The sequence below is a fragment of the Idiotropiscis lumnitzeri genome, chromosome 3 (genome assembly GCF_059441095.1).
Source record: "Idiotropiscis lumnitzeri isolate Australia: NSW breed Sydney's pygmy pipehorse chromosome 3, RoL_Ilum_1.0, whole genome shotgun sequence".
Lineage (NCBI taxonomy): Eukaryota > Metazoa > Chordata > Actinopteri > Syngnathiformes > Syngnathidae > Idiotropiscis > Idiotropiscis lumnitzeri.
In genome coordinates this window covers 21,008,885-21,033,446 of record NC_142393.1, presented here as the reverse complement: position 1 = coordinate 21,033,446, position 24,562 = coordinate 21,008,885, and the positions used below count along the sequence as shown (strand labels likewise).

The window sequence follows — 24,562 nt, the reverse complement described above, 5'->3', positions numbered from 1 at the left end:
CTGTTCATAGCAGGGTAATAATTGGTTGGGGTTTTTCAATTAATCTTATTTCTACTTAATTTTGACTTTCTTTTTTGTTTTTAGAATGGGTTTATTCGTTTTTATTTATTTTATTAATTCTTTTAGTTTCGATTTGATTAGTTTTAGTATTATTTTTTTAAATATGTGGGCTATTTGCCAAGGGATATGGAATAAGAGAATATCACAAAATATTGTGTCATAAAGTAAAGTTCATTTTTGCCCTACTTATAGTTTTATAAAAGTAACATTTAATTTGAGTTAGTCCTCTCTTTTTTTTTTTAGCACTCTCGCTTCTATTTTACTTCTTTGCCAGAATAGTTTTTTTAATTTTAGTTTTAGTCAATTTGTTAATTTTTGTTAACTTTGGTTCATAGATCTTCAACTGGACTACTCGCTGACTGACGACTTCTGTCGAAACCACTTTTTGGTGGGGTTGCTGCTGAGGGAGGTGGGCAGCGCCTTACAGGAGAGCCGAGAGATTCAGCAGATCGCCATCCAGGTGCTGAAGGGGCTGATGGTTAAACACGCATTTGATGACCGCTATGCTGCCAAAGTGAGTGTCCAGTTCATAAGTAATTCAAATTTAGTAGTCAGAAAAAAAGGTTATAAACCATCAGCTTATTAGATACTTTCAACTGCAACATCAATGGTACGCTTTAATACAAATTTTATGTAGTATTAATCTAACTACAGTATGTAAGGAGGGACAAGCGGGGGAAAACTACATTTTAGGTGCTGCTCAAGAGCTTTTAGGTATTCTAAATAATATTTAGGAATCACTTTTACTGCAGCTGCATTTCCAATTTGTCTCATTTACACTACAAATGCATGTTTTGTCTATGGATTACTTGAAATATCGCGGCAGAGACAGAAAATGTCCTCTAATTCTGCCATGACCTTTGACCTCCAGAGCCATCAGGCCAGACTTGCCACCCTCTACCTACCCATGTTTGGCCTACTACAAGAGAACACCCACAGGCTGGAAAGCAAGGAGTTTATCCTTCCATGCCAGATCAATGTAAGTCTGACCTCTGCTGGTACCACATCGAACTGCAGCTAGAAGCATAACGGCACGTCGGAGTTGAAAAACACTTTTCATGAACGCAAGAAATCACTTTCTATTATCCATGCAATTTGCTTGTCCTCATGACTGTCGTGGGTTAGCTTAACCTTTTCCCAGTTGACTTTTAGAAAAAGGTACACCCTGGATTAGTTGCCAATCTATCGCCGATGGGAAATGTCTTCAATTAAAATAAGATAAATGCTCTCGTAATGTGAGGTTAAAATGGAATACCCGGAGAACACTGATGCAAACATGGGGACCGCATGCAAACTTCACACAGGCCAGAGCAGCGATTCGAACCTGCAACCTTAGATCTGAAGTCGACTCATGACCAAGTTACATCAGTACAATACAATCAATATGTGTAACAATAATTAAAATTTTGCCTTTTTAGTTTTGCATTCTAAAATGGCCAAATAATATTGAATCTTCCTTTGCAGGCACTTAACGCTTTTTAATTTATTCTTGAGGGAAAACGGCTGATTTGTCTCTCAAACAATAAACAAATAAAAAATGCAGTAACAAAAACATACAACCGCTCTGGCACGTATTTACATAGAACTATAGATTAAAAAGAAGATCCTGTTAAAACATGACAAGTTTGAATATAGGATCTTAATAGAGGCTGTCCACAAATTTAGGAAAAGTGCAGAATGTTTAAAAAAAATGTTCCTGCCTATTTTGTTGTGTTTTGGTTCCAGAAACCACGAGAGGACTCACCGGTGGTGACCCCCCAAAAGCATAGCGTGTTCATAGACGGTGCTCTTCACAAAGACATTTTCGGAGCAAGTGAGTTCCTTCAACTTCATTTCAGCAAAGATTAATTCTACCTTCCGGGAATGACTGCACAGGAGAACGTTAAACTCATAGGAGTGCTTTTGTTCCTTGTGCCATGCAACCGCTTTCACTGCCAATTGTATAACACCTTCGAAATATGAAAATTCAAGCCGTTATCTCCACTCTCACCACCAACTACTGCGAAACCACAAACACACACACACACGCACACCCCCACACACGCACACAAAAAAACTGTGAAAACCAGTTTAACACAATATTCCACAAAATGTGTCTGCGGTATATCTGAATTTACTTGACCGGATCTTTAAGAATAGTTATCTCGGACATATCAACCGGCCTCCTGCTTTACTTCAGATAAAAGTACATTTTAAGCCACAATGTTTTGTTAACGGGCTGCCTCGGACGTTCCCTCTTACAGCTGGGGCCCTTCTACTGTATAATAACTTTTCACCGTGCGACATGTGAGAGTGCTGATAATTCTAAAACGCAAACTTTAATGTAGCTGTGCACTAACCCTAATTCATCACTGCAGCCTCTCCTCACACGCTCTACTCCCAATGTTGGTTCAGTTCATCTTACAGACTCCAGAGTCTCCCTGGTCTCTACCGACTCTGAAAGCAGCCTGCTGGAAAAGAGTTGCGACAGGACGCACTCCCTGGAGAAGGTAGACAGTTCCACGGATAACACATTGCAGTTTTGTTGTTGTTCAAAAAACGTTTTCATTCAATTTTGTGCTGTGTGACAACCACACACCTTGAGCATAAAGCCCCCGAAGGAGAAATCTAGGCACTCTGTCACTCTGTCAATGTCAATTTCATGTGCGATACATTGTACAGTAATTGAAAACGTATCGATGGACATTTTTTTTTTATTTTGACTATAGTTAAGCGGGGAGTGTTCAAAGCGTGCATAATGTTATTGACTTTTACTGTTACATTCACCAGCAATGTGTGCTTTCATTTGTATTTTTTTCAGTATTCCTCATTAAAATGCCAGATTTGCTTTAAATTTGAAAAATGGCTACATCTCCTCCATTTATCCCCTTATATATTTTTTGTTTTGTTTAAAATATTTTTCTTGGCAACTTTTGCAGCAAATACGCTTTAGTTTTTATCTTTGCTTGTGAGTTTTTGAGTAAAATGTATATTTCTACGAGTAAATCTCATTTGCTCACAACTCTCGAGAGTTTAACTTGATTTTTTTCCTTCTCTTTTGAATCAGAACCACTCTTCCTCAAATCTGTGTAGCGCCGTGCTGCGTTGTGAAAAAATGGACCGAGATGAAAGCAAAAATCTGCTCATGTGCTTTCTGCACGTCCTCAAAAGCATGTCAGAAGGTATGTCCATTTCTTTGTGGTATTATCGTATTCGCATTTCCGGCAAATGACAATCCCCTCAGAAATTGTGTGCGAATCCTGTTGCTGCAGCAGAAATCTCAAAGAAAGAAAGTGAAGATGCTGGATATACATTGTCTCTTCTAGGAGCTGTGAGCGCTCTCTGCATGACTAGGCAATGACCGGACTTTAAGGGCAATTTACAGAACACATAGCAACAGTGCACAGAAGGTCAAAACTGATTTAAACAAAGAAAGAAAGAAACAAACAAACTGATTCAGCTACCGGTTTCAGCCACCTCTGAGCAGCGGGTTCATGGATGGATGTTATGATGTGACAACATTCACACAATAGGAGCAAGGAGTTTATAACAGCTCACTTTTATTACCCTCAGATGCCCTTTATGCATACTGGAACAAAGCGTTATCATCTGAGCTAATGGACTTTTTTACACTACTGGAGTAAGTATGGAGATATAGCATCTCATACTGCGTATAAGTGGCTACCCTGAGCTCATGTTTTATTTAATTTACTCCAATCTGCAGAGTCTGTCTTCATCAGTTTAGATACATGGGGAAGCGAGTCATTGTCAGGTGGAGTAAATGTTGTTTTTAATATCTGTTGACATTTAGTAATCGTCTACCCCTTTTTCTTTTAGTCATTTAATCCTTTTGCTTGATCTGCCGTCATTACTGCTACTGGTGAAGTATTGATATGGTTAATGTTATGGCCCTTAGCTACTCACGCTAACTTTGCTTGATGTTGTTGTTTTTTTTTTTTTTATGATATCATTTTGTTCTCCTACCTCACATCTGGTTTCTGTGAAAGCACATTGTCTTCTGACGAGCATTTGTTTTGCTGCTAACAGGAGTCATGAAACGGCAGTGCCTCTGGGTGCCGACAGGAAGCCCTTGACGCTGCCTGTATCCCGAAACAGGGCAGGGATCCTGCACGCCCGCTTACAACAACTTGGGGCGTTGGAGAATTCGCACACGCTCAACAACAGTGAGATTCTACTGTTTTTTTATTTATTATTTATTTTATTATGGACAGTACAACTTACACTGCTGTCCCAATAGTATCTTGCCACCCCTGAGAGGAGGATGAAATATTTTGGCTAAGGAGAAGTGCACACTAACACAGATTCTGAGAGATTTGTAAGATGTATATTAATAGAAATGGGCCTTTTGTGTATTTAGAAAAAGTCTTAGATGTTTGAGTTCTCCTGGAAAATAATTTTCATCTTACTTGTAGATGAGGGAAGGGAGCGACAGTAAACTATTATTGCTTGAGGTTCAATAACCATGGAAACCAAAACATGGGGAAAAAAAAGAGTAAAACTCATCTGTGTGTTATTTCTCTACTCAAACAAGCTATCAAATATTAATGGTAGCTCACGAGAATTACAATAACACTTATCTGCTCCCAAGCAACATTGGGCAATCAAGCAATATCTTGGGAATTATCTGATACATGATATGGCTATAATAAATCTACCTTGTGTTGTTGCCATTAGTACACTCCCATACAGAAGCTGATGTGAACAGTCAATGTTTGCTGGAAGCCAACGTGTCGACAGAAGTGTGTCTGACTGTGCTCGACACACTGAGCGTTTTCATGATGGGATTCAAGGTACAGTATTTGCAGTGATGACTTGGAAACACATTGAATGCGAGCCGTTGCACCGAACCGAAAGAAAAATACCCCTCGGACAGATTATTAGATTTAACCAGTCATTTTTTTATTATCTTTGTCATTTTATTCTTATGATGCCACATCCAATATGTTGACACACCCGCACTGTTTCCACTCTCAGACCCAGTTGAACTCAGATCTTGGCCACAACCCACTGATGAAGAAAGTATTTGAGGTGCAACTGTGCTTTCTGCAGATCCCTCAGTCCGAGGCTGCTCTCAAGCAGGTCTTCATCTCACTGAGGAATTTCATCTACAAGGTGAACAGTCTTGATTGGAATGTGTGTTGATGATTCAAAAACACAAAAGTATATGGGGAAAAAAGCCTCTAATGAATGAGCTATTGATTGGTTAATCAATCATTGTTAGGACCAGGCTACTTAGTTCCCGCACAAGCAAGGTCCATAAAGGCATGGTTGAATCAATTTGGAGTGAAAGAAAAGAAAAGGTGCATCTGGGTTGAACTGCAATGGAGAATGGAGAATGTTCTCTTTTTTTGTATGCAGTGTTTGAAAGGACGTTACAAAGTGTGTCAGATAAGTTCCAGGACTGGTGTTACAAAAGATTTATTTCAAATCCAAATTAAGAGATTTCCTGTTTGAAGTAATCCCGCTGGAATCAAAGTCACTTTCCAGCCTTCCCAGCCAGGTCTTCGTGTACTCCTGGACGGATTATTCCGGTATTCTCTGCAGCGCCGTCGTCACAGCCATTTTGATGTCATCCATGCTTTCAAAACGGGCCCCCTTGCTGATCCACTTGATCTTAGCAAAGAGGAAGACAAATCAGGCTGAGCCAGGTTGGGTCAGAAGTGAGGTTGTTCCAACACAGCGACGTTCTTCTTGGCCAGGAACTGTCAGATGCTCAGGTCACTGGGGTGAAGTAGCCATAAATCGAATTTCTTGGGTATTCATCTAAGCAAACTCCGCCGGATCTCTTCATGGATGTGCTGGTTGATTGCCTGGCATGCAGTGAAGCAGATTTAGTGATGCTAGTCCTGGAAATTTTCTGACACACATCAGATTTTGCCGGATCCTGCAAATGTGATTTTCTCACCCATGTGTCCTCCAGTTCCCCTGCTCCTTCTTCGATGGCCGGGCCGACATGTGCGCCTCCTTATGCTATGAGATCCTCAAGTGTTGCAACTCCAAGCTGAGCTCCCTCCGCAATGCCGCCGCCAATCTCCTTTACATCCTCATGAAGAGCAACTTTGACTACACCGGACGTAAATCATTTGTCAGAACCCATCTGCAGGTACATCTTTCTGATGAAAAGCATTCCTGTTTTGTCCATGTTTGCATCTCAGATTGGTTTGCTCTGAATTCTGCACAGGTGGTAATTGCTGTCAGTCAATTGATCGCCGACGTCATCGGCATCGGGAGCACGCGTTTCCAGCAGTCTCTGTCTATCATTAACAATTGTGCAAACGGTGACCAAAGCATCAAGGTCAGCGGTGGGTTGGTGATGTGTGACACTTAAATGAAATCTCAGATTTTATGGCTTTGTCTACAACCAATTCAAATAACAAAATTGTTAATTAAGCACACAGTCCTAAAGTACATACTGTTGTATTCGCTTATGTCACTTGATGCGGGTCACTTCAGTTCACTTAATGGTCGTTTTAGTTCATGAATGACTGAGTGATTTGTTTGACTGTTTTGTTTACTTTACCTATCTTGAGTTCAGTCCACAATCAATTCAAAGGAAGTTTTTATATCTTGAAGTGAACTAAAAGCATGTGGTGCTTTGTACTGAATTTTGGTTACGTTGCTTAAATGTAGTGGCACGTGCACTGCCGTGTTTTCTATAGCACACTGCGTTCCCATCAGATGTGAAGGACCTGACCAAACGAATCAGAACGGTACTAATGGCCACTGAGCAAATGAAGGAGCACGAGAACGACCCGGAGATGTTGGTGGACCTTCAGTATAGTCTGGCCAAGTCGTACACAAGCACGCCAGAGCTCCGCAAGACCTGGTTGGACAGCATGGCGCGGATCCACAACAAGAATGGTGACCTTTCAGAGGTGCTTTCACAAAAAACAAAAACAAACAAAAAAAAAATTATATTCTGAAGAACACTTCTGTTTTGTCTGCTTTTCTTTTAGGCAGCCATTTGCTACGTGCATGTCGCAGCGCTGGTTGCTGAGTACTTGTGGAGGAAAGGTGAGCTTACTGTTGCCCCTTTGCTCCAACATTTTTATGGTCCCACTGAACTTTAGATTACACAAGTACAGAAAGGAACAGGCCTGACGTTTGGCTTCCCTCTCTTTATTTGGAAGGAATGTTCAAGCACGGCTGCTCAGCCTTTCGCGTCATCACTCCAAACATTGACGAAGAGGCAGCCATGATGGAGGACGTAGGGATGCAGGATGTGCATTTTAACGAGGTCCGTCCTCTACGTGTCACTCCAAAGCCCTGATGCAGCATTTTTCTTTCTCCATTATCTCACGCGTCACCTAATGCCTGCGCACCACTGCCCTTATCTCTGTCGAGAGTGTTAATTGTTCTGTGAAATTATGATGGGAAACTCAAAACAGACTTTGACACAGGGTGTGGTTAGTGTGCTGTTGAGCACACTTATGGCGCTGTGTCAGTGAACCACACCTCAATGGATAATTCATACAAAGAATAAGACAATAAAATCTGCAATGATTATATTTGTACAGGAGGTACTGATGGAGCTGTTGGAGGAGTGTGCTGATGGTCTTTGGAATGCAGAGCGCTATGAACTCATTGCTGATGTCTACAGGCTCATCATTCCCATTCATGAGAAACGCAGAGATTTTGAGGTACTTAATTTATGGAAGGACACAAATGGAATCTTACTGTACCCCTAGATTGGACAGATTCACCTTAAAATATGACTTGATCCTAGTTCCGATGAAGAGGCATTAAAGGAAGTCATAATTGAAGGCAATTGTCTCAAAATCAGTGCAGCCATCCGAGTAGGACTCCCATGATTCGCTTGACATGTTCTCATTGGCAGTGTATTCTAGGTTCAAACATCGGCCGCGTCAGCCATGAAAGGAATTGTCAGTCAAATTCATGTCGTCAATAACTGCTCTGAGCTTCTGCCAAGACGCAGAGAGCCAGAAAGAGTCTCAAAAGCAACCAATATCTTTCAAGATTTATTGTTCACTCGTGACTATCCATGGATGTAGTATAGCGTAAGCGGTTGGAGTCTAAAATCCCAGAAGCTTTGGTGCGAAGTCTTTCAGCGCTATGAGTGCTGTACTTCTTGAGGCTCGAGTGCCACACTTGTTTTCACTTTGCTCTTTCCTGAGCTCAGTTAAACAAACCACACATCTTGTTTTACGAGAACATTGCCATTTTTGTTGAGAAGGCATCTGAGCAGGTGGCATATTATGCACTATTACTCACTAAGACAACATCTTAATAGCATTCAAATATGCACATGACATGATGTGATGATGACATCTGCCAAGCTGCTTCAACCAGGCCTCTTTCCCTCTCCCATATGTGCAAATGTGTAAACTTACTTTGGCTTTATAAATTCTACTAAGGGTGTAATTAATTTTAACAATCCAAACTTTTTTGTTTCCATTCTGCGATGAATTAGATAAAAGAAAAGCATGCAGAAAGAGAGAATGCCGAAACATAAATGAAATATGATTCAGTTACTGGTTTGGTCTTAATCCATCCATCCTTTATCCAAGCCACTTCACCTCACGAGGGTGCTGGAACCTTTCCCTGCTGCCTTCGGGCAGTAGACGTAAATTTAAAAAATTTCAAGCCGGTCCAGAGCATGATGCTGCAATCACTATGCTTCACTGTAGGCGTGGTGTTCCTTTGGTGACTGGTCAGTTCTAGCAAAAACATGTTTTTCTTTACAATTGAGTCGAACAGGTTATAGGCAACATTAATTATTGATGGATGATAAATCCAGGGTCAGTCCTAAATCAGCTGGGATACACTCCATCTTCCGTGAGAACCAGGACAGAATATGTGGTATATAAAATATATCATTAGCTCCATTATAAAATATCTGAGGTAAACACAGACTGACTTGCCAGGCATGAATTTTAAGACTTAAAAACAATCTTAAAAATATCTGTTGCGCTTGACCGATGCGCTCATCTAACTCATTGCTGCCAGTCAGCTGCCTCTTCATTATGCCAACCCATGGACGTCAGACCATCACCACCACCAAAGGACCCAAACGTATCCCATATATAAAGACACTGACGCAATGCAATGTTTGTGTTTTGGTGCTGCAGAGACTGACGCACGTGTATGATACCCTCCATCGTGCCTACACTAAAGTTTTGGAGGTGATGCATACTGGCAAACGTGTGCTGGGCACATACTTCAGAGTGGCCTTTTTTGGACAGGTAATGCACTACACTTAAAGAATGACTCATGATACTGTGGTGCCAAAGAATGTTTTTATTGAGATTTCTTCTCCATCCCATTCCAACTCTGCTCAAAGTCTGCAGTGCTTCTATACGTGTGTGTGTGTGTGGGTGTGATTTATTCCTGTCATGTCTTTATATGACAATTGAACATGCTTCGAATTCAATGGTATGTTATGGAATTGTAAGAACAGTGTTTTCTGACCACTTTCACTTTCATGTAGGTTTTTTTTGAGGATGAAGATGGCAAAGAATACATCTACAAAGAGCCAAAATTCACACCTCTGTCTGAGATTTCACAGAGGCTGTTGAAGCTTTACTCATACAAGTTTGGTCAAGAGAATGTCAAGATCATCCAGGACTCAGGAAAGGTGGGAACACATTTGCAGAGTTGCACAAATTAAAAGTGGAGCCTTACTAAGTGTTGTGCAATAGTCCCAGGAGAACATGCCTGTATTAATATGCGACTTGAATTTACGTGCAGAGGTGCAGAGTGGCCCTGGTACTGAGGATTTATGTTTGAGTTAAGTAACTGAGTCATGCATTGCTGTGCACTGTCCATTTTAAGGTTCAGACAGTGTGTCTGTAAAGCACACTCACATGGTCAAAAGCATTTGTCCTTAGGCACAATTCCACACATAATATTGAGGAGAATGTTTTAGAAAAGGGCTTTTGTGCTCCAGTACGTCCGAGTACAAATAGTCCATCAAGGCATGGCGTGTTCATACTGCAAAGGTTACCAAAATCATATGTCCTTCCATTTTTCGTCACTGTCGGTACAGTGTCATGTATCCCAATATTTCTGTCAATTTCAATGTCAATTTTTTTATTCCAAACCCGCAGGTGAACCCAAAGGATCTGGACTCCAAGTACGCTTACATCCAGGTGACCCATGTCGTGCCATACCTCGATGACAAGGAGTTGGAGGAGAGGAAGACTGACTTTGAGAAAAGCCACAACATCCGTCGTTTTGTGTTTGAGACGCCTTTTACGGTGTCAGGCAAGAAACAGGGTGGTGTGGAGGAACAGTGCAAACGACGGACTATTCTCACCAGTAGGTTGAACATTATTGGTGTCCAAATACTCACCGAATTATTGTTTTTGTTTCAAACTATTTATCTTCAATCACTGCCAGGAAGTGAATAAGAAGGTTTCTTCCTGCTTAATTCATCCCAAAGTCCAGATTTAATCATGATAATACAAATGCAGCTTGATGATTCTCCTTTTAGCGTTTGGATGATGTCATTGTTTTTCCCTCTCAGCCACCCACTGTTTCCCCTATGTGAAGAAGCGCATTGCTGTCATGTACCAACACCAGAGTGACCTCAGCCCCATCGAGGTCGCCATAGATGAGATGAGCGCCAAAGTGGCTGAACTGCAGTTGCTGTGCTCAGCCTCCGAGGTGGACATGATCCGGCTACAGCTTAAACTGCAAGGCAGCGTCTGTGTTCAGGTGCATGCATCACGGTCCACAGAGGTCTTTGCATCCTAAAACGGACAAAGAAAATGTCATGTTTTACATGAAAACACAACATTATACCATTTAAAGATTTAGAGGTCATAGAAACACGCAGTTGAAAAGAAAAAAAACCCTCTAGACTGCATTTTTTTAAGGATTAAAAATTCAACTATTTTCTGCGAAAATGAGAAGTACAAATCCATTGAGCATAAAACATGAAGTAGACACTTCATGTACTTTAGCAAGACATAAAATGATGTGGCGGTCCGCACTTGGCTCCTTGAGTTTGACATTAGGGGCTCTATTTTCAATGTTAGTCCACATGCTTCTCTTGTGCCGAATTTAATGGAAAAGAGAGGAGCCACTTCCATTGGCCTGGAAACAAGTTGACTGTGTTTACTCCCACAACGGCGCAAACACCACCTTGAACATTATAAGGTTTCGTGTTTGAGTGACCCTGATGGCGTTCACATAGTAGCGGGGGACTTTAATAAGGCCAATTTAAAGACTGTACTCCCAGAGTTCCACCAGCATGTCAAGTGCCCAACGAGGGGAGACAACACTCTCGACCATGTGTACTCGAACATCAAGCACGCATACAGGGCCCTCCCACTCGCCCCCCTCGGCCTGTCAGACCACCTGTCCTTGCAGCTCGCACCTGCGTACACCCCTCTCAGGCGCAGATTCAGGCCCACCACAAAGACTGTGAAAACCTGGCGTGATGACGCAATGAGTGAATTACAGGACTGCTTTCAAGACACCAACTGGGACCTCTTTGATCATCAGGACCTTGATGTTTACACGCATTGTGTACTGGACTACGTCAAGTTCTGCATGGAAACTGTGTCCCTAAACAGGACCATACGAACCTTCCCAAATGCGAAGCCCTGGATGTCCAGTCAGGTCCGCTCTCTCCTCAAGGCCCGTGACGCTGCCTTCAGGTCAGGCGACAAAGCCCAGTACAGGGTGGCTCGTGCTGACCTGAGCAAAGGCATCAAGCTAGCCAAGGCTAACTACAAGAGGAGGCTGGAGGCCCACCTTGCCAGCAACAGACCACGGGAGGTGTGGCAGGGTCTACGGAGCATCACCAACTTCCGAGGCAACAGCACGACCTCTGTAGACCCGAGTGCATCGCTGGCAGAGGAGCTTAACTGCTTCTTTGCTCGCTTTGACTCGCCCCAACCGTCACCCCCCCGCACTTCATGCCTCAACTCCCCCCCACTCACCGTAGAGGAACACGATGTGAGGCGCGCGCTCCTGGCTATTAACCCCAGGAAAGCTACTGGACCCGACGGAATACCAGGCAAGGTCCTCAGAGCATGTGCCCACCAACTGTCACATGTTTTCTGCAGGGTCTTCAACCGCTCCCTGGCTCAAGCAGTCATCCCCTCCTGCTTGAAAACCTCCACCATTATTCCTGTCCCCAAAAAGTCACCCGCCGTCCTCCTGAATGACAACCGTCCTGTTGCTCTCACGCCAGTCATCATGAAGTGCTTCGAGAGGCTGGTTCTCCAGCACATCAGGGACTGCCTTCCTCCCACTCTGGACCCCTACCAGTTTGCATACCGGGCTAACAGATCCACCGAGGACGCCATCGACACTGCTCTGCATGTTGTGCTGGGCCACTTGGAACAAAAGCAGAACTATGCAAGGATGCTCTTTGTGGACTACAGCTCTGCATTCAACACAATCATCCCGGACATCCTCGTCGCCAAACTGGACATTCTCGGCCTCCCTGCCCTCACACGCATCTGGATTAAGGACTTTCTGACCAACAGACCCCAGACTGTGTTGCTCGGCCCCTACATGTCCTCCACCCGTACGCTGAGCACCGGTTCCCCTCAAGGATGCGTGCTGAGCCCTCTCCTATACGCCCTCTACGCCTACGACTGCAGCCCGGCCCACGGTAACAACACCATCGTCAAGTTTGCTGACGACACGACAGTGGTCGATCTGATCTCGCACAACACCACAGCAGTGGTAAAGAAGATCCATCAGCGTCTGCACTTCCTGAGAGTCCTCAGGAAATTCAACCTGGACAGGAAACTGCTGCTGGCCTTCTACCACTCGTCCATCGAGAGCCTGCTGACGTACTGTGTCTCCACCTGGTACAGCGGCTGCACTGAGGCGGACAGAGTGAGGCTCCAGAGGACAGTCAAAACAGCGCAAAGGATTATTGGCTGCCCTCTCCCCTCACTGTCGGACACCTACACCGCCCGGTGCCTCAGCAGGGCTCTCAATATCGTCAAAGACAATACCCACCCAAACTCACACCTGTTCGACCTGATGCCCTCTCGCAGGCGCTACAGGTGCATCAAATCAAGGACTAATAGACTGAGAAACAGTTTCTTTCATTCTAAACTCTCTCACACACACACGACCACCCTTACCTTGCAGAACAGCAACGTGATGTGTTTTTATATATCCTATTCAGTATTATTTTCCATTGCACTAACTATTCTCTTGTTTATCTAATTTATATATTTATTTATCTGAATTATTGTTGTATTGCACTGGAGAGGGGAGCTCTCTAATCTCGTTGCACACTTGAGTACAATGACAATAAAGGGGTTTCTGATTCTGATTCTGATTCTGATATTCAAGAGTTGAATGAAATGTCAATTTATATTGACGCTCAAGTAGTGAGATTGCGATCGGCCGATTCGTGTGCTAGACACAGATGTGATCGGTATATGTCGGCAATACCTTTCATTATCCATCACAAAACTCTACCAATCACCAATCACAGGGATCACAAAGGCAAATAACCAGCCGCGCTCACAATCACACCTAGCGACATTTTAGAGTATTTCAATCGACCTGTTTTTGGGATGTGGGAGGAAACAGGAGTAGCTGGAGAAAACAAACACACGCCGGCACGGGTAGAACATGCAAACTCCACACAGGAAGGCTGGAGCTGGAATTGAACTCTGCACCGCTTTACTGTGAGGCCATCATGTCTTCCAGTTGACCACCGTGCCGCCCCTATAATAATATCCTTTTATTGTATAATAAAAGGAAGGAAATTTGGATAGTTTTTTAAAATTATTCATTATTCATCAATTATATAAAACCTAATTGACAGATCACAATGTTATTAAAATCATATTTTTAGAGCAGATCTTAAATTCAAGGAAAGAACACTGCTGGGCTGTGTTCAGAGGTGCTGGACAGATGAAGCATTAAAGGAACAGACTGGTCAAAATACATTGTCCGGCATTTGATTAGTCAGCGTGCATAAGGTAGAAAAGTGCAAACAACAATGGAATCTGATTTCTTGAAAAAATGTTTAAGCCGATTAAGTAACAAAACAATGATATATATTGAGCATTTTGGACCACTTCATGTAATCCCTGTGACGTCAGGAGTGCTGTACACTAGACTGTTTATTTTGGACTTGTTTACCATGTCTATTGTGCCATAAAAATCACAGATGGTGTCATCAAATATTACCATAATTTACAAAAAATACACACAATTGCATGTTGTGGTAACCAGTGCAAATGTGGTGGGAATGTATAGACGCTTCTAGGGACTGTTTCTAGCTAATTAACACTTACCAATGTCGCATAAATTTTTTAATGGTGTCTCAGTAACTTGAGTAAAATCAAAAATCTATTTCATAAGAATACACACGATTTGTATAACCCCCCCCCAAATTTTTTTTAATTATTTTATTTTCTTCTTTTGCATTTTGGATCACTTTTGTAAATCCCATCACATTTCAGGGTTAACTTTCAAGGTCTTGCAGTCGAAATCGGTCAAATTTGTATGTTGGGGTTAAAGATGTTTTAATGAATGGTTTATGGAAAAAAAGTATTGTACACCTTGACATCACCAGCAAGATGGGTAAAAAAATGGATCTGTACAGTAACAATCAACAAATCATCTTCTCCAGGTCAATGCTGGTCCTCTTGCTTATGCCAGAGCCTTCTTAGATGACACGAGTGCCAAGAAATATCCGGACAATAAAGTCAAGCAGCTCAAAGAGGTCTTCCGGTAAGCACAAAAGCACCGTATGCCATTACTTTCTTTTATATCTTTCATTGTGAATACATTTATTGTAGCTTTCAATTGGCACTAAAAATTTTGGCTGTGCTTTGGCAGACATTTTGCAGAGGCCTGCGGCCAGGCACTGGGTATAAATGAGCGATTGATTAAAGAGGATCAGCAGGAGTATCATGATGAAATGAAGGCCAACTACAGGGATCTGACCCGGGAGCTGTCAAACATCATGCATGAGCAGGTAATCAGAATGCTAATACTGGATCAGTCTTTTAGATGATGTGATGGCGGTGCATTTTCATTTTATTTACTGTGAAATAGAAACTGCCTGAAAATTATATGAGATCAGCGTAGAGCTGTCACAATGCCCTTATCCTCACTTCACAACAAGCAGCAGTTTATCATATAAAATTCATTTGAAAAATGTCATGTAATTTCCATCCATTTTTGTCATGAGGATGGTCATGGAACAAATTTAACGACACAGTCTTCTTAAAAAGTGAGCACAATTCCTTATCTTTAATAATGAACTATTTCTTCCAGATCAACCCTGTGAATGATGGCACCAGAGCCTCTTTGTCAGACTCAATGGGCATCTTCAATGCCATTAGCGGCACACCCAACAGTGCAACTATGTTCTGATATGGAAATGTTCACATCCAACTCCAGTCTCTCTCATCTTTGTCAATTGAGATTCAGTCACGTCTCCATTTAAGTTCCTAAATAAGTGGGTAAAAACCAGCATTTGCAGCTATTTCTTTATGGTGCACCCTCCTGTAGTGATCGATAGGTGCTTGCCTTGTTTCCCGTGGAGACAACAGTGAATAGTTATTGACATTCAAGTTTTGAAATTTTCATTTGCCCGCCATTGAGTTCAGCCTTGTCTCATTATTGATCATTATGTACGGCACAGATTTCAAGAGACTCATGCGTACATCCATCTTGTGTATATTCCCACAATGTCTGTCTGGCATTTAATATCTGCAGCTTTTTTCCCAGCTTCAAACAATTATTACTCAGTGTTTGGCTAATGCTGAAGAACAAGCAAGACAAGCTAAACAAATTGTTTTTTTTTTTTACTTGTGAGCAGCACGTGGACCACTTATATAACAATACTTACAAGCATATATTCTTTATCCTCTGTGAGAAATATTTCTGCAATTTACTCAATGGTCATAGTCATGTATAGTTTTTTTGTCTGTATTATCCTGCTCCAAGGTGGGAAAGGAGTGCACACTAGCAGGATCGGCACAATTTCCTCGGAACTGACAGTACAGTTGATTTGCCTTTTATTATGTGTGAGGTCAACATGCCATTACATTTGAGGCATATGAACATATAAGAAGTTGATATTTGAAATAAATAAATTGTTTTTCAAAAAAAATATGATTCAATTCATTTTGAGCAGAACACACACCCTAGCACTGGCTAGACACACGCGTACCTAATAATGTGACCGGAGAAAGGAACATTAAGGAGTACAGATGCAAAACAAAATATTGGAGGTACAGGCGAGGTGTCAGAGTTTGGCCTGCATCACCGGCTGCAACTCCGATTGGTTTCAAGTGAGGGTCGGACTCTTCCACGGCTGCTCCATCGCTACCTTTTGCAGAAGATGTGGTTCTGTTGACTTCATCAAGTTGGAATCTCCACGTCTCTTTGGAGCGGTTCACAGCCAAGTGTGAAGTGGATGGTACAAAAATCTGAGACCATGATCCTCAGTCTAAAAAGGTTGGCGTATCCTCTCCATATCGGCGTTGACAACTCTCTCCAGATGGAGGAGTTCAAGTATCCTGAGATCTTATTTAAAAGTGACTCCATATCAGTCTTTTAAAGTAAGGAGCTGAGCCGAGAGCTGAAGCTCTCGATTTACTGAACTGTGAGTCGGGACAGAAAAAACACAATCACAGATAAAAATGAGTTTTCTTTATGGAATGTCGAGAGATAGTGTGAGATGCTTGGTCATAGGGGAAGGTCTTAAAGTTGAGTAACTGCACTTTTTACAGGTTGATTATGTGTTAGTAATCTCGCAGATGAATAATTATTTTTCTGGATTCATTGAGGCACAGGCATCCCATCAGCTTCCTCACAAATCTGACCGTCACAATCAAAATAATATTGCTTTGGAAATCCCTTTCTTACTATTTGAACGACTGAGGTAAAGTTCACACACATACATGTACATCACACACATGCAGACATTACATGTTTGCACAATTATACTGTGAATGATCGGCCAGTATATAACCGACCTTATCTGCACGTTTAGCCTTGATAACACGCATACACAGTTCATCCACGTGCATTTTCAGTTTGTGACTTGCACTCAAGGTATTGGCAGAGGGGAGGTTATAAAAGCTCACCTTGCTTGCTTCAAGTTTGAACAGACTTGACGTATTAAGGGATTTGAGCAGCGAGGGGGAAAAGATCTCACCGTTGACATTCAGCTATGGCAGGTTAGTGGGATTTAAATGGTCACGACATAAATCAATGAACAACTAAAATCTATACTCAGGTATATGTATACGCAGCATCTTTAAACGAGTAAAATTAATCTGTAGTGATGCTTTACTTTAAATATTCCTTTTATTTTGCAGGGAAAGAGGAAATGGAGAAGTCCAAGTCAAAAAGTGTAAGTAATGTATATTTTTTATTTTCATGCGGTACACAATATTAACATTAGTCATAATCCAGATTCTTCACATGTTATACTTTGAAAAATAAGTACTTCTTTTTTCTACTCTTAGTACGTCTGGCATCACCAGAGCACTAATTGCAATCTGAATGTCATCTCTTACAGACTTTGGTGTGTGGCTACCCAGTTAGCATCTTTTTTATTGTGGTCAATGAATTTTGCGAGCGCTTCTCGTATTATGGCATGCGAGGTGAGTATCTTTGTTGACAGATAATGAATCTCAATTTGACAAACATGATAGTTCCAGGAATAATCAAACGATATTGGACAGTGTTGAATGCAAATGTAACTTGAAAATCATTTTGAACCGTCTCCCCCTTGCCTGCGTGCAGCTGTGCTCGTGCTTTACTTTAAGTACTTCCTGAGGTGGGATGATGACTTTGCCACCACAATCTACCATACCTTTGTTGCCCTCTGCTACCTGACCCCAATCATGGGTGCTATTGTGGCCGACTCATGGCTGGGCAAGTTCAAGTGGGTCTCACGGCACTTCTTCTGATGGCAAACGGAACACAAGATTCCATAACTTCTTCACTCTTTCCCTCATGCAGGACCATCATTTACCTGTCCATTGTATACACATTAGGGCAGGTGGTCTTAGCAGTCAGCGCCATCCATGACATCACCGACACCAACCATGACGGAATCCCGGATAACATGGCTTTTCACGTGTAAGCACTCTGGCACCGAATTGCACAAATTGTGAAACGTATTCAACTCGACTGGCGGTATTCTGTCCTCAGAGCTCTGTCCATGGTGGGCTTGCTTCTTATAGCCCTGGGAACAGGAGGCATTAAACCTTGTGTTGCAGCCTTTGGCGGAGACCAGTTTGAAGACCATCAGGTAGGGCAGTCTAAAGTGGAACACGGCCTAAACCATAAGTTCCTTGAAATGGTTCAAGGTCAAGATTGGTTTTCTTCCGAGGGCCAATATAGAAAATTAATCACCTGCAAGTGGGGCCTTAGAAAAAGTAGATTGAAAGATACAAAATTGTAGTCGGCAGTGTTTGCACAAAACCTTCTGTCTTTTGCTAGAATAAAAAAAAACATCAGGAAAAAAAACTATGTTGAACTTTGTTTGCTGTTAATGCCGCGGGCCTCCAAAAGACCCTGAGTCCATAGTTTTAACACCTCTGATCTAAACCCTCAAACTGTTCTAGGGGAGACTGTTTTGTCCCAATGTCGATACTCCAGAAAATTCTAACTGAATTGGATAGCAGAATATTTATTGAAAGTTCAAGTAAAACCATTTCTTTTGCGCTTTGAAAAAAGGCTATTGCTTACAGTTTGGCAACATGTAATCATAACTTCTCTGACAAATTTCCTGCTGTGTATGCAAGTTTTGACCGCGTCGGGGTTTGACTATTATCTCGTTAAGGCACTTATCTGATGCTTCTCAGCAATTTTTTGCTGAGGTGTTTATTACCAATAGGAACCTCTGTCTCACTCGCTTGATAACATTGTCCAAGGCCAAGTACAAAGATTACTGCATGTTGCATAATATCACTTCTTGACCTTTTCAACATCTTGTCTCCAACAGGAGAAGCAAAGAAGCACGTTTTTTTCCATTTTCTACCTGTCCATCAATGCAGGCAGTCTGCTGTCCACTGTCATTACCCCTACCCTCAGAGGTATGGCTTGGCATGCATCCAAAAAAGGAATGCACGAAAGGTGCGGAATGGACAGCCGGAGTAATATGCTTTTTTTTTTTTTGTTTGTGTTGCTTTCTAGCTCAGGAATGTGGGATCTATAGCCAGCAGAAATGTTACTCCCTGGCTTTTGGGGTTCCCGCAGCCCTCATGGTGGTCGCTCTGAGTAAGAACACATCCATTTGCTAAGCCATGTTAAGTGTTCAGTATCCAACTCATTCTTTTCGAGACTGTTTTAGATTAAAGCGCGAACATTGTAATCTTGAATACATCTAAAACTAAGAAGGCGAAGTTGGCCGCTTGTTTTTTTTTTCTATTTCTATGTCAGAACAAGAATCCGATATCGTTTAAAATCCACTGTTGGAAGCTGATGGCAGCTGGGGTCAAAACTGAGAGGGGTATTTATTTTTAGGTGCCGATTATATTTTCAGTTTATTCCCTCCACAAAACTGTAAATATTTAATTTGACCTTGTTGACCCGGTGGAACAATTTCCTGCACAATATGAAAAACGCTTAAAACTTTTTCAGGGACTCAGTGCCAATTCTTTTTTTTATTATCATGTGTGTGGGTGTGTGTGTGTGTGTGTGTGTGTGTATATCCAGTTGTGTTCATTGTGGGAAGTGGAATGTACAACAAGACTGCTCCTCAGGGAAACATCATGGTGAAAGTGTGCAAATGCATCGGGGTATGTGCGCCTAACGAAACCGTAACTTTTGACTGTGTGGTTCAACGGAAAAAAATTTATTAATTGTGCATTTTCCTCTGCTGCAGTTTGCCATCAGTAACCGCTTCAGTCATCGTCATCCATCATACCCGAAAAGAGCGCACTGGATGGACTGGGCTGAAGAAAAATATGACGTAAGATCAGAATATTCACACATTAAACACCTGAAATCACACACCTCAAAGTGGTATGTGAAAACTTCTGTGAAGATTGACTTTGCTTCATTTTTAACACAGAAATGAGAACTCAAAATTCAATTTATAAGAACTAATTGTCACTTGTATTATCTCCCAACTGAACGCTATCTGTAAAAATCATGCAGCAAACAATTTGCTGGCTTTGTTGTGCTAACTACAATGTAACACTGTTGCCTCAAGTGGCAATAATTTCCATTTTAAATTAGTTACAATTCAAATTTTAAAATATTTTTTAGCACCAAAAACGACATACTACTTGTGTGTTTTTTTTTTTTTTTTTTACAGAAAAGCGATTTGAGTTCAGCACACCAATTAAAGCTGTCGCTCAATGTAAACCAACAAAACTGATATTTTTACACAGTATAGCAAAATATGTAAACAGATGATGTAATGATAGTCATAGGTACATGTTCTTTATACTCAGCAAAGAACCTTTTGTATCTTTGCAGCTTACTGAAAAAACTGTGACCGTCTTTATGTATATCTGTATGTCTGTTGGTTTATTGAATACAAATTGTCCACAGGTATGAATGTGAGTGCGAATGATTGTTTGTCTACACGTGCCCTGTGTTTGGTTGCTGACCAGTTCAGGATGTAACCTGCCTCTGGCACAAAGTCAGCTGGGATCGGCTCCATCACACCGGCAAACCCCAGTGAGGATAATCAGTATGGAAATTGGATGAATGTCTGTATTATATTGCCCCCAGGTGGCCAGGAACATAATGTCGAATTAATTGAAGCAAAAAAATTTGGAAAAAAATATATATGTGAATTGTATATGTATGAGCCCATTTATCATGTGACTGGAAACAAAAGCAACTTGTCAAACAATCAAACAATTTGTCTTTTGGATTCCGTGGCGATGATATTGCTCATTGTAAAATGTTTATCATGCACATGTTTTTTTTTTCTTTGTCATTACATGCAAGAATAACATTCTTTCTTCCGCTTGTTGTAGAAACTTTTGATTGCCCAGGTGAAGATGGTGCTTAAGGTTATGTTCCTCTACATCCCCCTACCAATGTTCTGGGCTCTCTTTGACCAGCAGGTGACAAGCCAATACTCCTCACTCCCGCATCTTATTCATATATTATGGGAGTAAACATGGGCAAAGAAGCTCTGCCTAAATATAAGTTGTGTCCATTCCACAGGGATCAAGGTGGACCCTCCAGGCGACGACCATGGATGGTGACTTTGTAAGTCACGAGTGATCGCAAACTTTCTTTAAAGTCCCAAAAATAATGACTTATCACAATTCTGTTTTCAAAAGGGAGTCCTTGTTATCCAGCCTGACCAGATGCAGGTGAGCTCTTTTGTGAATAATCATTGTCAGGTTCTCTTTGGATGAATTGAGCAAGTGAATTTGTGGCTCGCCAGACGGTCAACCCCATCTTGATCCTGATTCTGGTGCCAATCGTGGACAGTTTGCTCTACCCACTCATCTCCAAGTGCAATTTAAACTTCACGTGAGTGTTGCAGTCATGTTCAACGCCTTTAGCCTTCCACTGGTCGCCTTTCACCTTGAAAAGAAATATCGTATACTAGGGGTCCTTGAGTAATAAAGGAGTTTCGTTCCCACGGCAACAGCCTAGCCCAAACTTTCTCTATCACTAAACTACGCTGCCACTGTCTTGAAATTATTCTCACAGTAAATATTTACATGGACGTGACGTACCCACGCACCGCATGTGAAACAAACCACCCACAAATCGGGAAAGTGGTTGGATTGCTGTCAGTGAAATTAATTTGTGCTGTATTGCAGTCCGCTGAAGAGGATGACCGTGGGTATGTTCCTCGCCGCGTTGGCGTTTATTTCTGCAGGCCTGGTCCAGATCCAGATTGACGTGAGTGTGACACCTGCAAAAACACTCACACACAGGAAGCCCATGACATTTTTCAGACCTTTTTTTCACTCTCTTCTTTTAGCAAACCCTGCCCACCTTTCCATTAAGTACTGAGCACCAAGTGAAGTTTCTCAACATGGTGAACGAGACGTTAGACATCAAGGCTGGGTCACACTCATTTAAGTTGGATGCTTTCACGGTAATTAAGCATACCGACAACATGATCCACTAAATGCAAGTCACCAGACCTACTGATTAATTTCTCTTCATTAGGCCAACACCGACTACCTGACCTTTGATGACTCATTTTCGCTGGGACTGGGCCCCAACGCTGTTTATCCGATCAGTTTAAGTGACGGGTCTCGGAATACTGTGGTGATCCTTCAGGATGGGGTTCTGCCCAGACCACAAGTGGTAAGGGAGGCAAGCAAATTAGGTCAAGGAAGCATGTCTAGAACTTGAATCTAAAGTATGAATGATCTTATCTACAGTTTGAGGATGTCACAGCCAAGCCAGAACAGGGAGCTAATGCGATAAGGCGAGTTAAGGATTTTAATCTACTCATATTGTATTATATTGTCACGTTGTAACTAATTTGATCATCTTCTGCAGATTTTACAATGGCCTTGGCTCTACTTTGAATATAACAGTTGGAAATCTGGACTTTAAGGGTGTCATTGCTTCAAACATGTCAAAATATTTGGCAGTACCACATGGGAAGTACGTGAGGAGTTTTTATGTTCGGCTCATATGTGAAAATGAACGAGAAATGCCATGACTCTTGCTTTTTGTCTTCACGTGATCAGTGCCAAGTTCCTGATCAAGAACAATACAGGAGGCGAGTGCAAATATAACCAGCAACTAGGCTTCGGCAGCTCTTATACCTTGATCATCCCGCCTACTTTCACATTTGGACCAAATGTAAGAGCATATTTATTGACACGTGTGTGCCACCTTATCCACTAAGAATGTGCATCACAGTGATTTGTTGGTGTCCTCCAGTGTGAACAGGATATCCGTCAAGTGAATGACATCAGACCAAACTCGGTCCACATGGCCTGGCAAATTCCGCAGTACTTCCTCATCACTGCGGGAGAAGTGGTCTTTTCTGTTACAGGCCTGGAATTCTCCTACTCACAGGTATTATTTGCATGCCTTCGAAAACAGCTCAGACATTGCATTAAAGCAACAGTTTGGCACTGGTCACCCTCCAATTAGTTTGGCTTTTGAATATAAACCTCGTAAGAATTCCTGTCTTGACGGTCATAAAACATATTCCTCCTTATTGGTCAAATATGAAGAATCATATGACCGACGTAGTGGTACATGCAAGAATCACTGAAGTAAATATTCAAACAACAAAATTTGTTCAGTTGTATTTAACTTTAGTTGTACAACATTTGCATTTGATCTTTTGGAACTGTTTGTTTTGTAATATTTATTGAAGTTACATTTTTATATAACTTTTATGTGCAATAAATTTTAATTGAGTATAGTATTTTGATTTTTCTATATATACGTGTAGTGTTACAGAAGCTTACAATATTATTAAATATGCCTTGTAAGAATATTTTTAGTGAATACGTGCACAAGTGGAGAGCCAAATATTTTTTGAGGTGTTCCTTGGTATCAAAAGATTCAGAACCACTGACCTAGAATGCACCTAGAGTGTTCACTCACATGAATTTTACATGACATTGCATTGCAATTTCCAACTATCTCTGACGCTAGAGCAATTCAAACCTTTTTCAAATCAACATTTCTCACTCTTCGCTTACTGCAATATTTCATACGGACAGTCTATGGTATGTCGTTTTGTTGAAATAAGTTACGTCCACGCTAACTTCTTCCCAGGCACCCAGCAACATGAAATCAGTGCTGCAGGCTGGTTGGCTGCTAACAGTTGCTGTTGGTAATATCATTGTGCTCATTGTTGCCGAGGCAGCAACACTTGAAGATCAGGTGGGTGCCTTCTAATGTTTGAATATAAATAATAGTGATGATAATAACTCTAATAATAATAATATGAATAATTGTATTTATCAGTGGGCCGAATACATTCTCTTTGCCTCCTTGCTGGTGGGAGTGTGCATCAGTTTCGCCATCATGGGCTACTTCTACACGTACACTGACCCAACCAAGATCGAAGCTCAGTTCAGAGAGATGGAGCCCAAGGATAAGCAGAAGAACATGGGTGGAAAGGACTCAGTTGAGCGTCGTAATGAAGAGAAGTGTTCTGATTCCAGCTCGGATGAGGAGGGAGAATTCACACAGACCAAGATGTAAAAAACAAACAAACAAACAAACAAAACCAAAGAAAAAGTAGAGACTCAGACCCACAGGATTCAGCGTTGTTTTTAAACGCTGCTGCTTCTGTGTTTCTTGTCATTTGTTGAATGTCAAAAGTGACTTTGATCTGTGTTTGGTCACATGATTTGCAGGAGGTAGGTTTCCATGCGGGCGTAGTGTACTGAGTACATGGTAGTTTTTCCTGTTACTGTGAATTCATGATCAAATGGCTTATTTTGCACTGTGTTGCAGAAACTTATCATTGCCATTTTTTTTTTTGTTAGTAATGTGCTGTGTAGGGCGTTGCAAGCATTTTATTGCGTTGTAAAAGGCTCTTTTTAATTTAGGACAAATTAGTTCTTTCCATTAGGATGACTTGATTTTTGCAATATACACTCATTCATTTTTTTTCAAA

At 41.6% G+C, this 24,562-nt stretch overlaps 2 protein-coding genes across 5 annotated transcripts in view; both read left to right on the top strand.

The window, feature by feature from the left end:
- Positions 1 to 16,083, top strand: part of LOC148340325 (dedicator of cytokinesis protein 9-like) — a 32,573-nt gene extending 16,490 nt beyond the window's left edge. Inside the window, exons 30-52 of one of the 4 annotated variants that reach the window (XM_088289781.1) lie at positions 396 to 574; positions 932 to 1,039; positions 1,786 to 1,873; positions 2,455 to 2,549; positions 3,107 to 3,221; positions 3,613 to 3,679; positions 3,764 to 3,811; positions 4,087 to 4,223; positions 4,735 to 4,850; positions 5,035 to 5,172; positions 5,981 to 6,163; positions 6,242 to 6,355; positions 6,720 to 6,935; positions 7,017 to 7,074; positions 7,191 to 7,297; positions 7,578 to 7,700; positions 9,150 to 9,263; positions 9,509 to 9,655; positions 10,128 to 10,338; positions 10,547 to 10,737; positions 14,642 to 14,742; positions 14,851 to 14,989; positions 15,292 to 16,083. In XM_088289781.1, the coding sequence (XP_088145907.1) occupies positions 396 to 574; positions 932 to 1,039; positions 1,786 to 1,873; positions 2,455 to 2,549; positions 3,107 to 3,221; positions 3,613 to 3,679; positions 3,764 to 3,811; positions 4,087 to 4,223; positions 4,735 to 4,850; positions 5,035 to 5,172; positions 5,981 to 6,163; positions 6,242 to 6,355; positions 6,720 to 6,935; positions 7,017 to 7,074; positions 7,191 to 7,297; positions 7,578 to 7,700; positions 9,150 to 9,263; positions 9,509 to 9,655; positions 10,128 to 10,338; positions 10,547 to 10,737; positions 14,642 to 14,742; positions 14,851 to 14,989; positions 15,292 to 15,390 (2,894 nt within the window). In that variant the 3' untranslated portion in view covers positions 15,391 to 16,083. Of the gene's footprint in view, positions 1 to 395; positions 575 to 931; positions 1,040 to 1,785; positions 1,874 to 2,454; positions 2,550 to 3,106; positions 3,222 to 3,612; positions 3,680 to 3,763; positions 3,812 to 4,086; positions 4,224 to 4,734; positions 4,851 to 5,034; positions 5,173 to 5,980; positions 6,363 to 6,719; positions 6,936 to 7,016; positions 7,075 to 7,190; positions 7,298 to 7,577; positions 7,701 to 9,149; positions 9,264 to 9,508; positions 9,656 to 10,127; positions 10,339 to 10,546; positions 10,738 to 14,641; positions 14,743 to 14,850; positions 14,990 to 15,291 lie in introns of those variants that run through there. The other 3 variants (XM_088289779.1, XM_088289780.1, XR_015842474.1) reach the window with 3 other exon arrangements.
- Positions 16,084 to 17,139: 1,056 nt separating this feature from the next.
- slc15a1b (solute carrier family 15 member 1b) lies at positions 17,140 to 24,144 on the top strand. The gene is made up of 23 exons (XM_088289462.1): positions 17,140 to 17,204; positions 17,346 to 17,380; positions 17,549 to 17,633; positions 17,776 to 17,917; positions 17,995 to 18,114; positions 18,187 to 18,286; positions 18,983 to 19,073; positions 19,174 to 19,257; positions 19,696 to 19,778; positions 19,865 to 19,951; positions 20,973 to 21,062; positions 21,166 to 21,210; positions 21,285 to 21,317; positions 21,392 to 21,480; positions 21,777 to 21,858; positions 21,941 to 22,057; positions 22,132 to 22,272; positions 22,350 to 22,396; positions 22,471 to 22,578; positions 22,665 to 22,779; positions 22,861 to 22,998; positions 23,713 to 23,820; positions 23,905 to 24,144. The coding sequence occupies exons 1-23, from the start codon at positions 17,198 to 17,200 to the stop codon at positions 24,142 to 24,144; spliced, it is 2,187 nt and encodes a 728-aa protein (XP_088145588.1). The 5' UTR covers positions 17,140 to 17,197.
- The last annotated feature ends 418 nt before the right edge of the window (positions 24,145 to 24,562 follow it).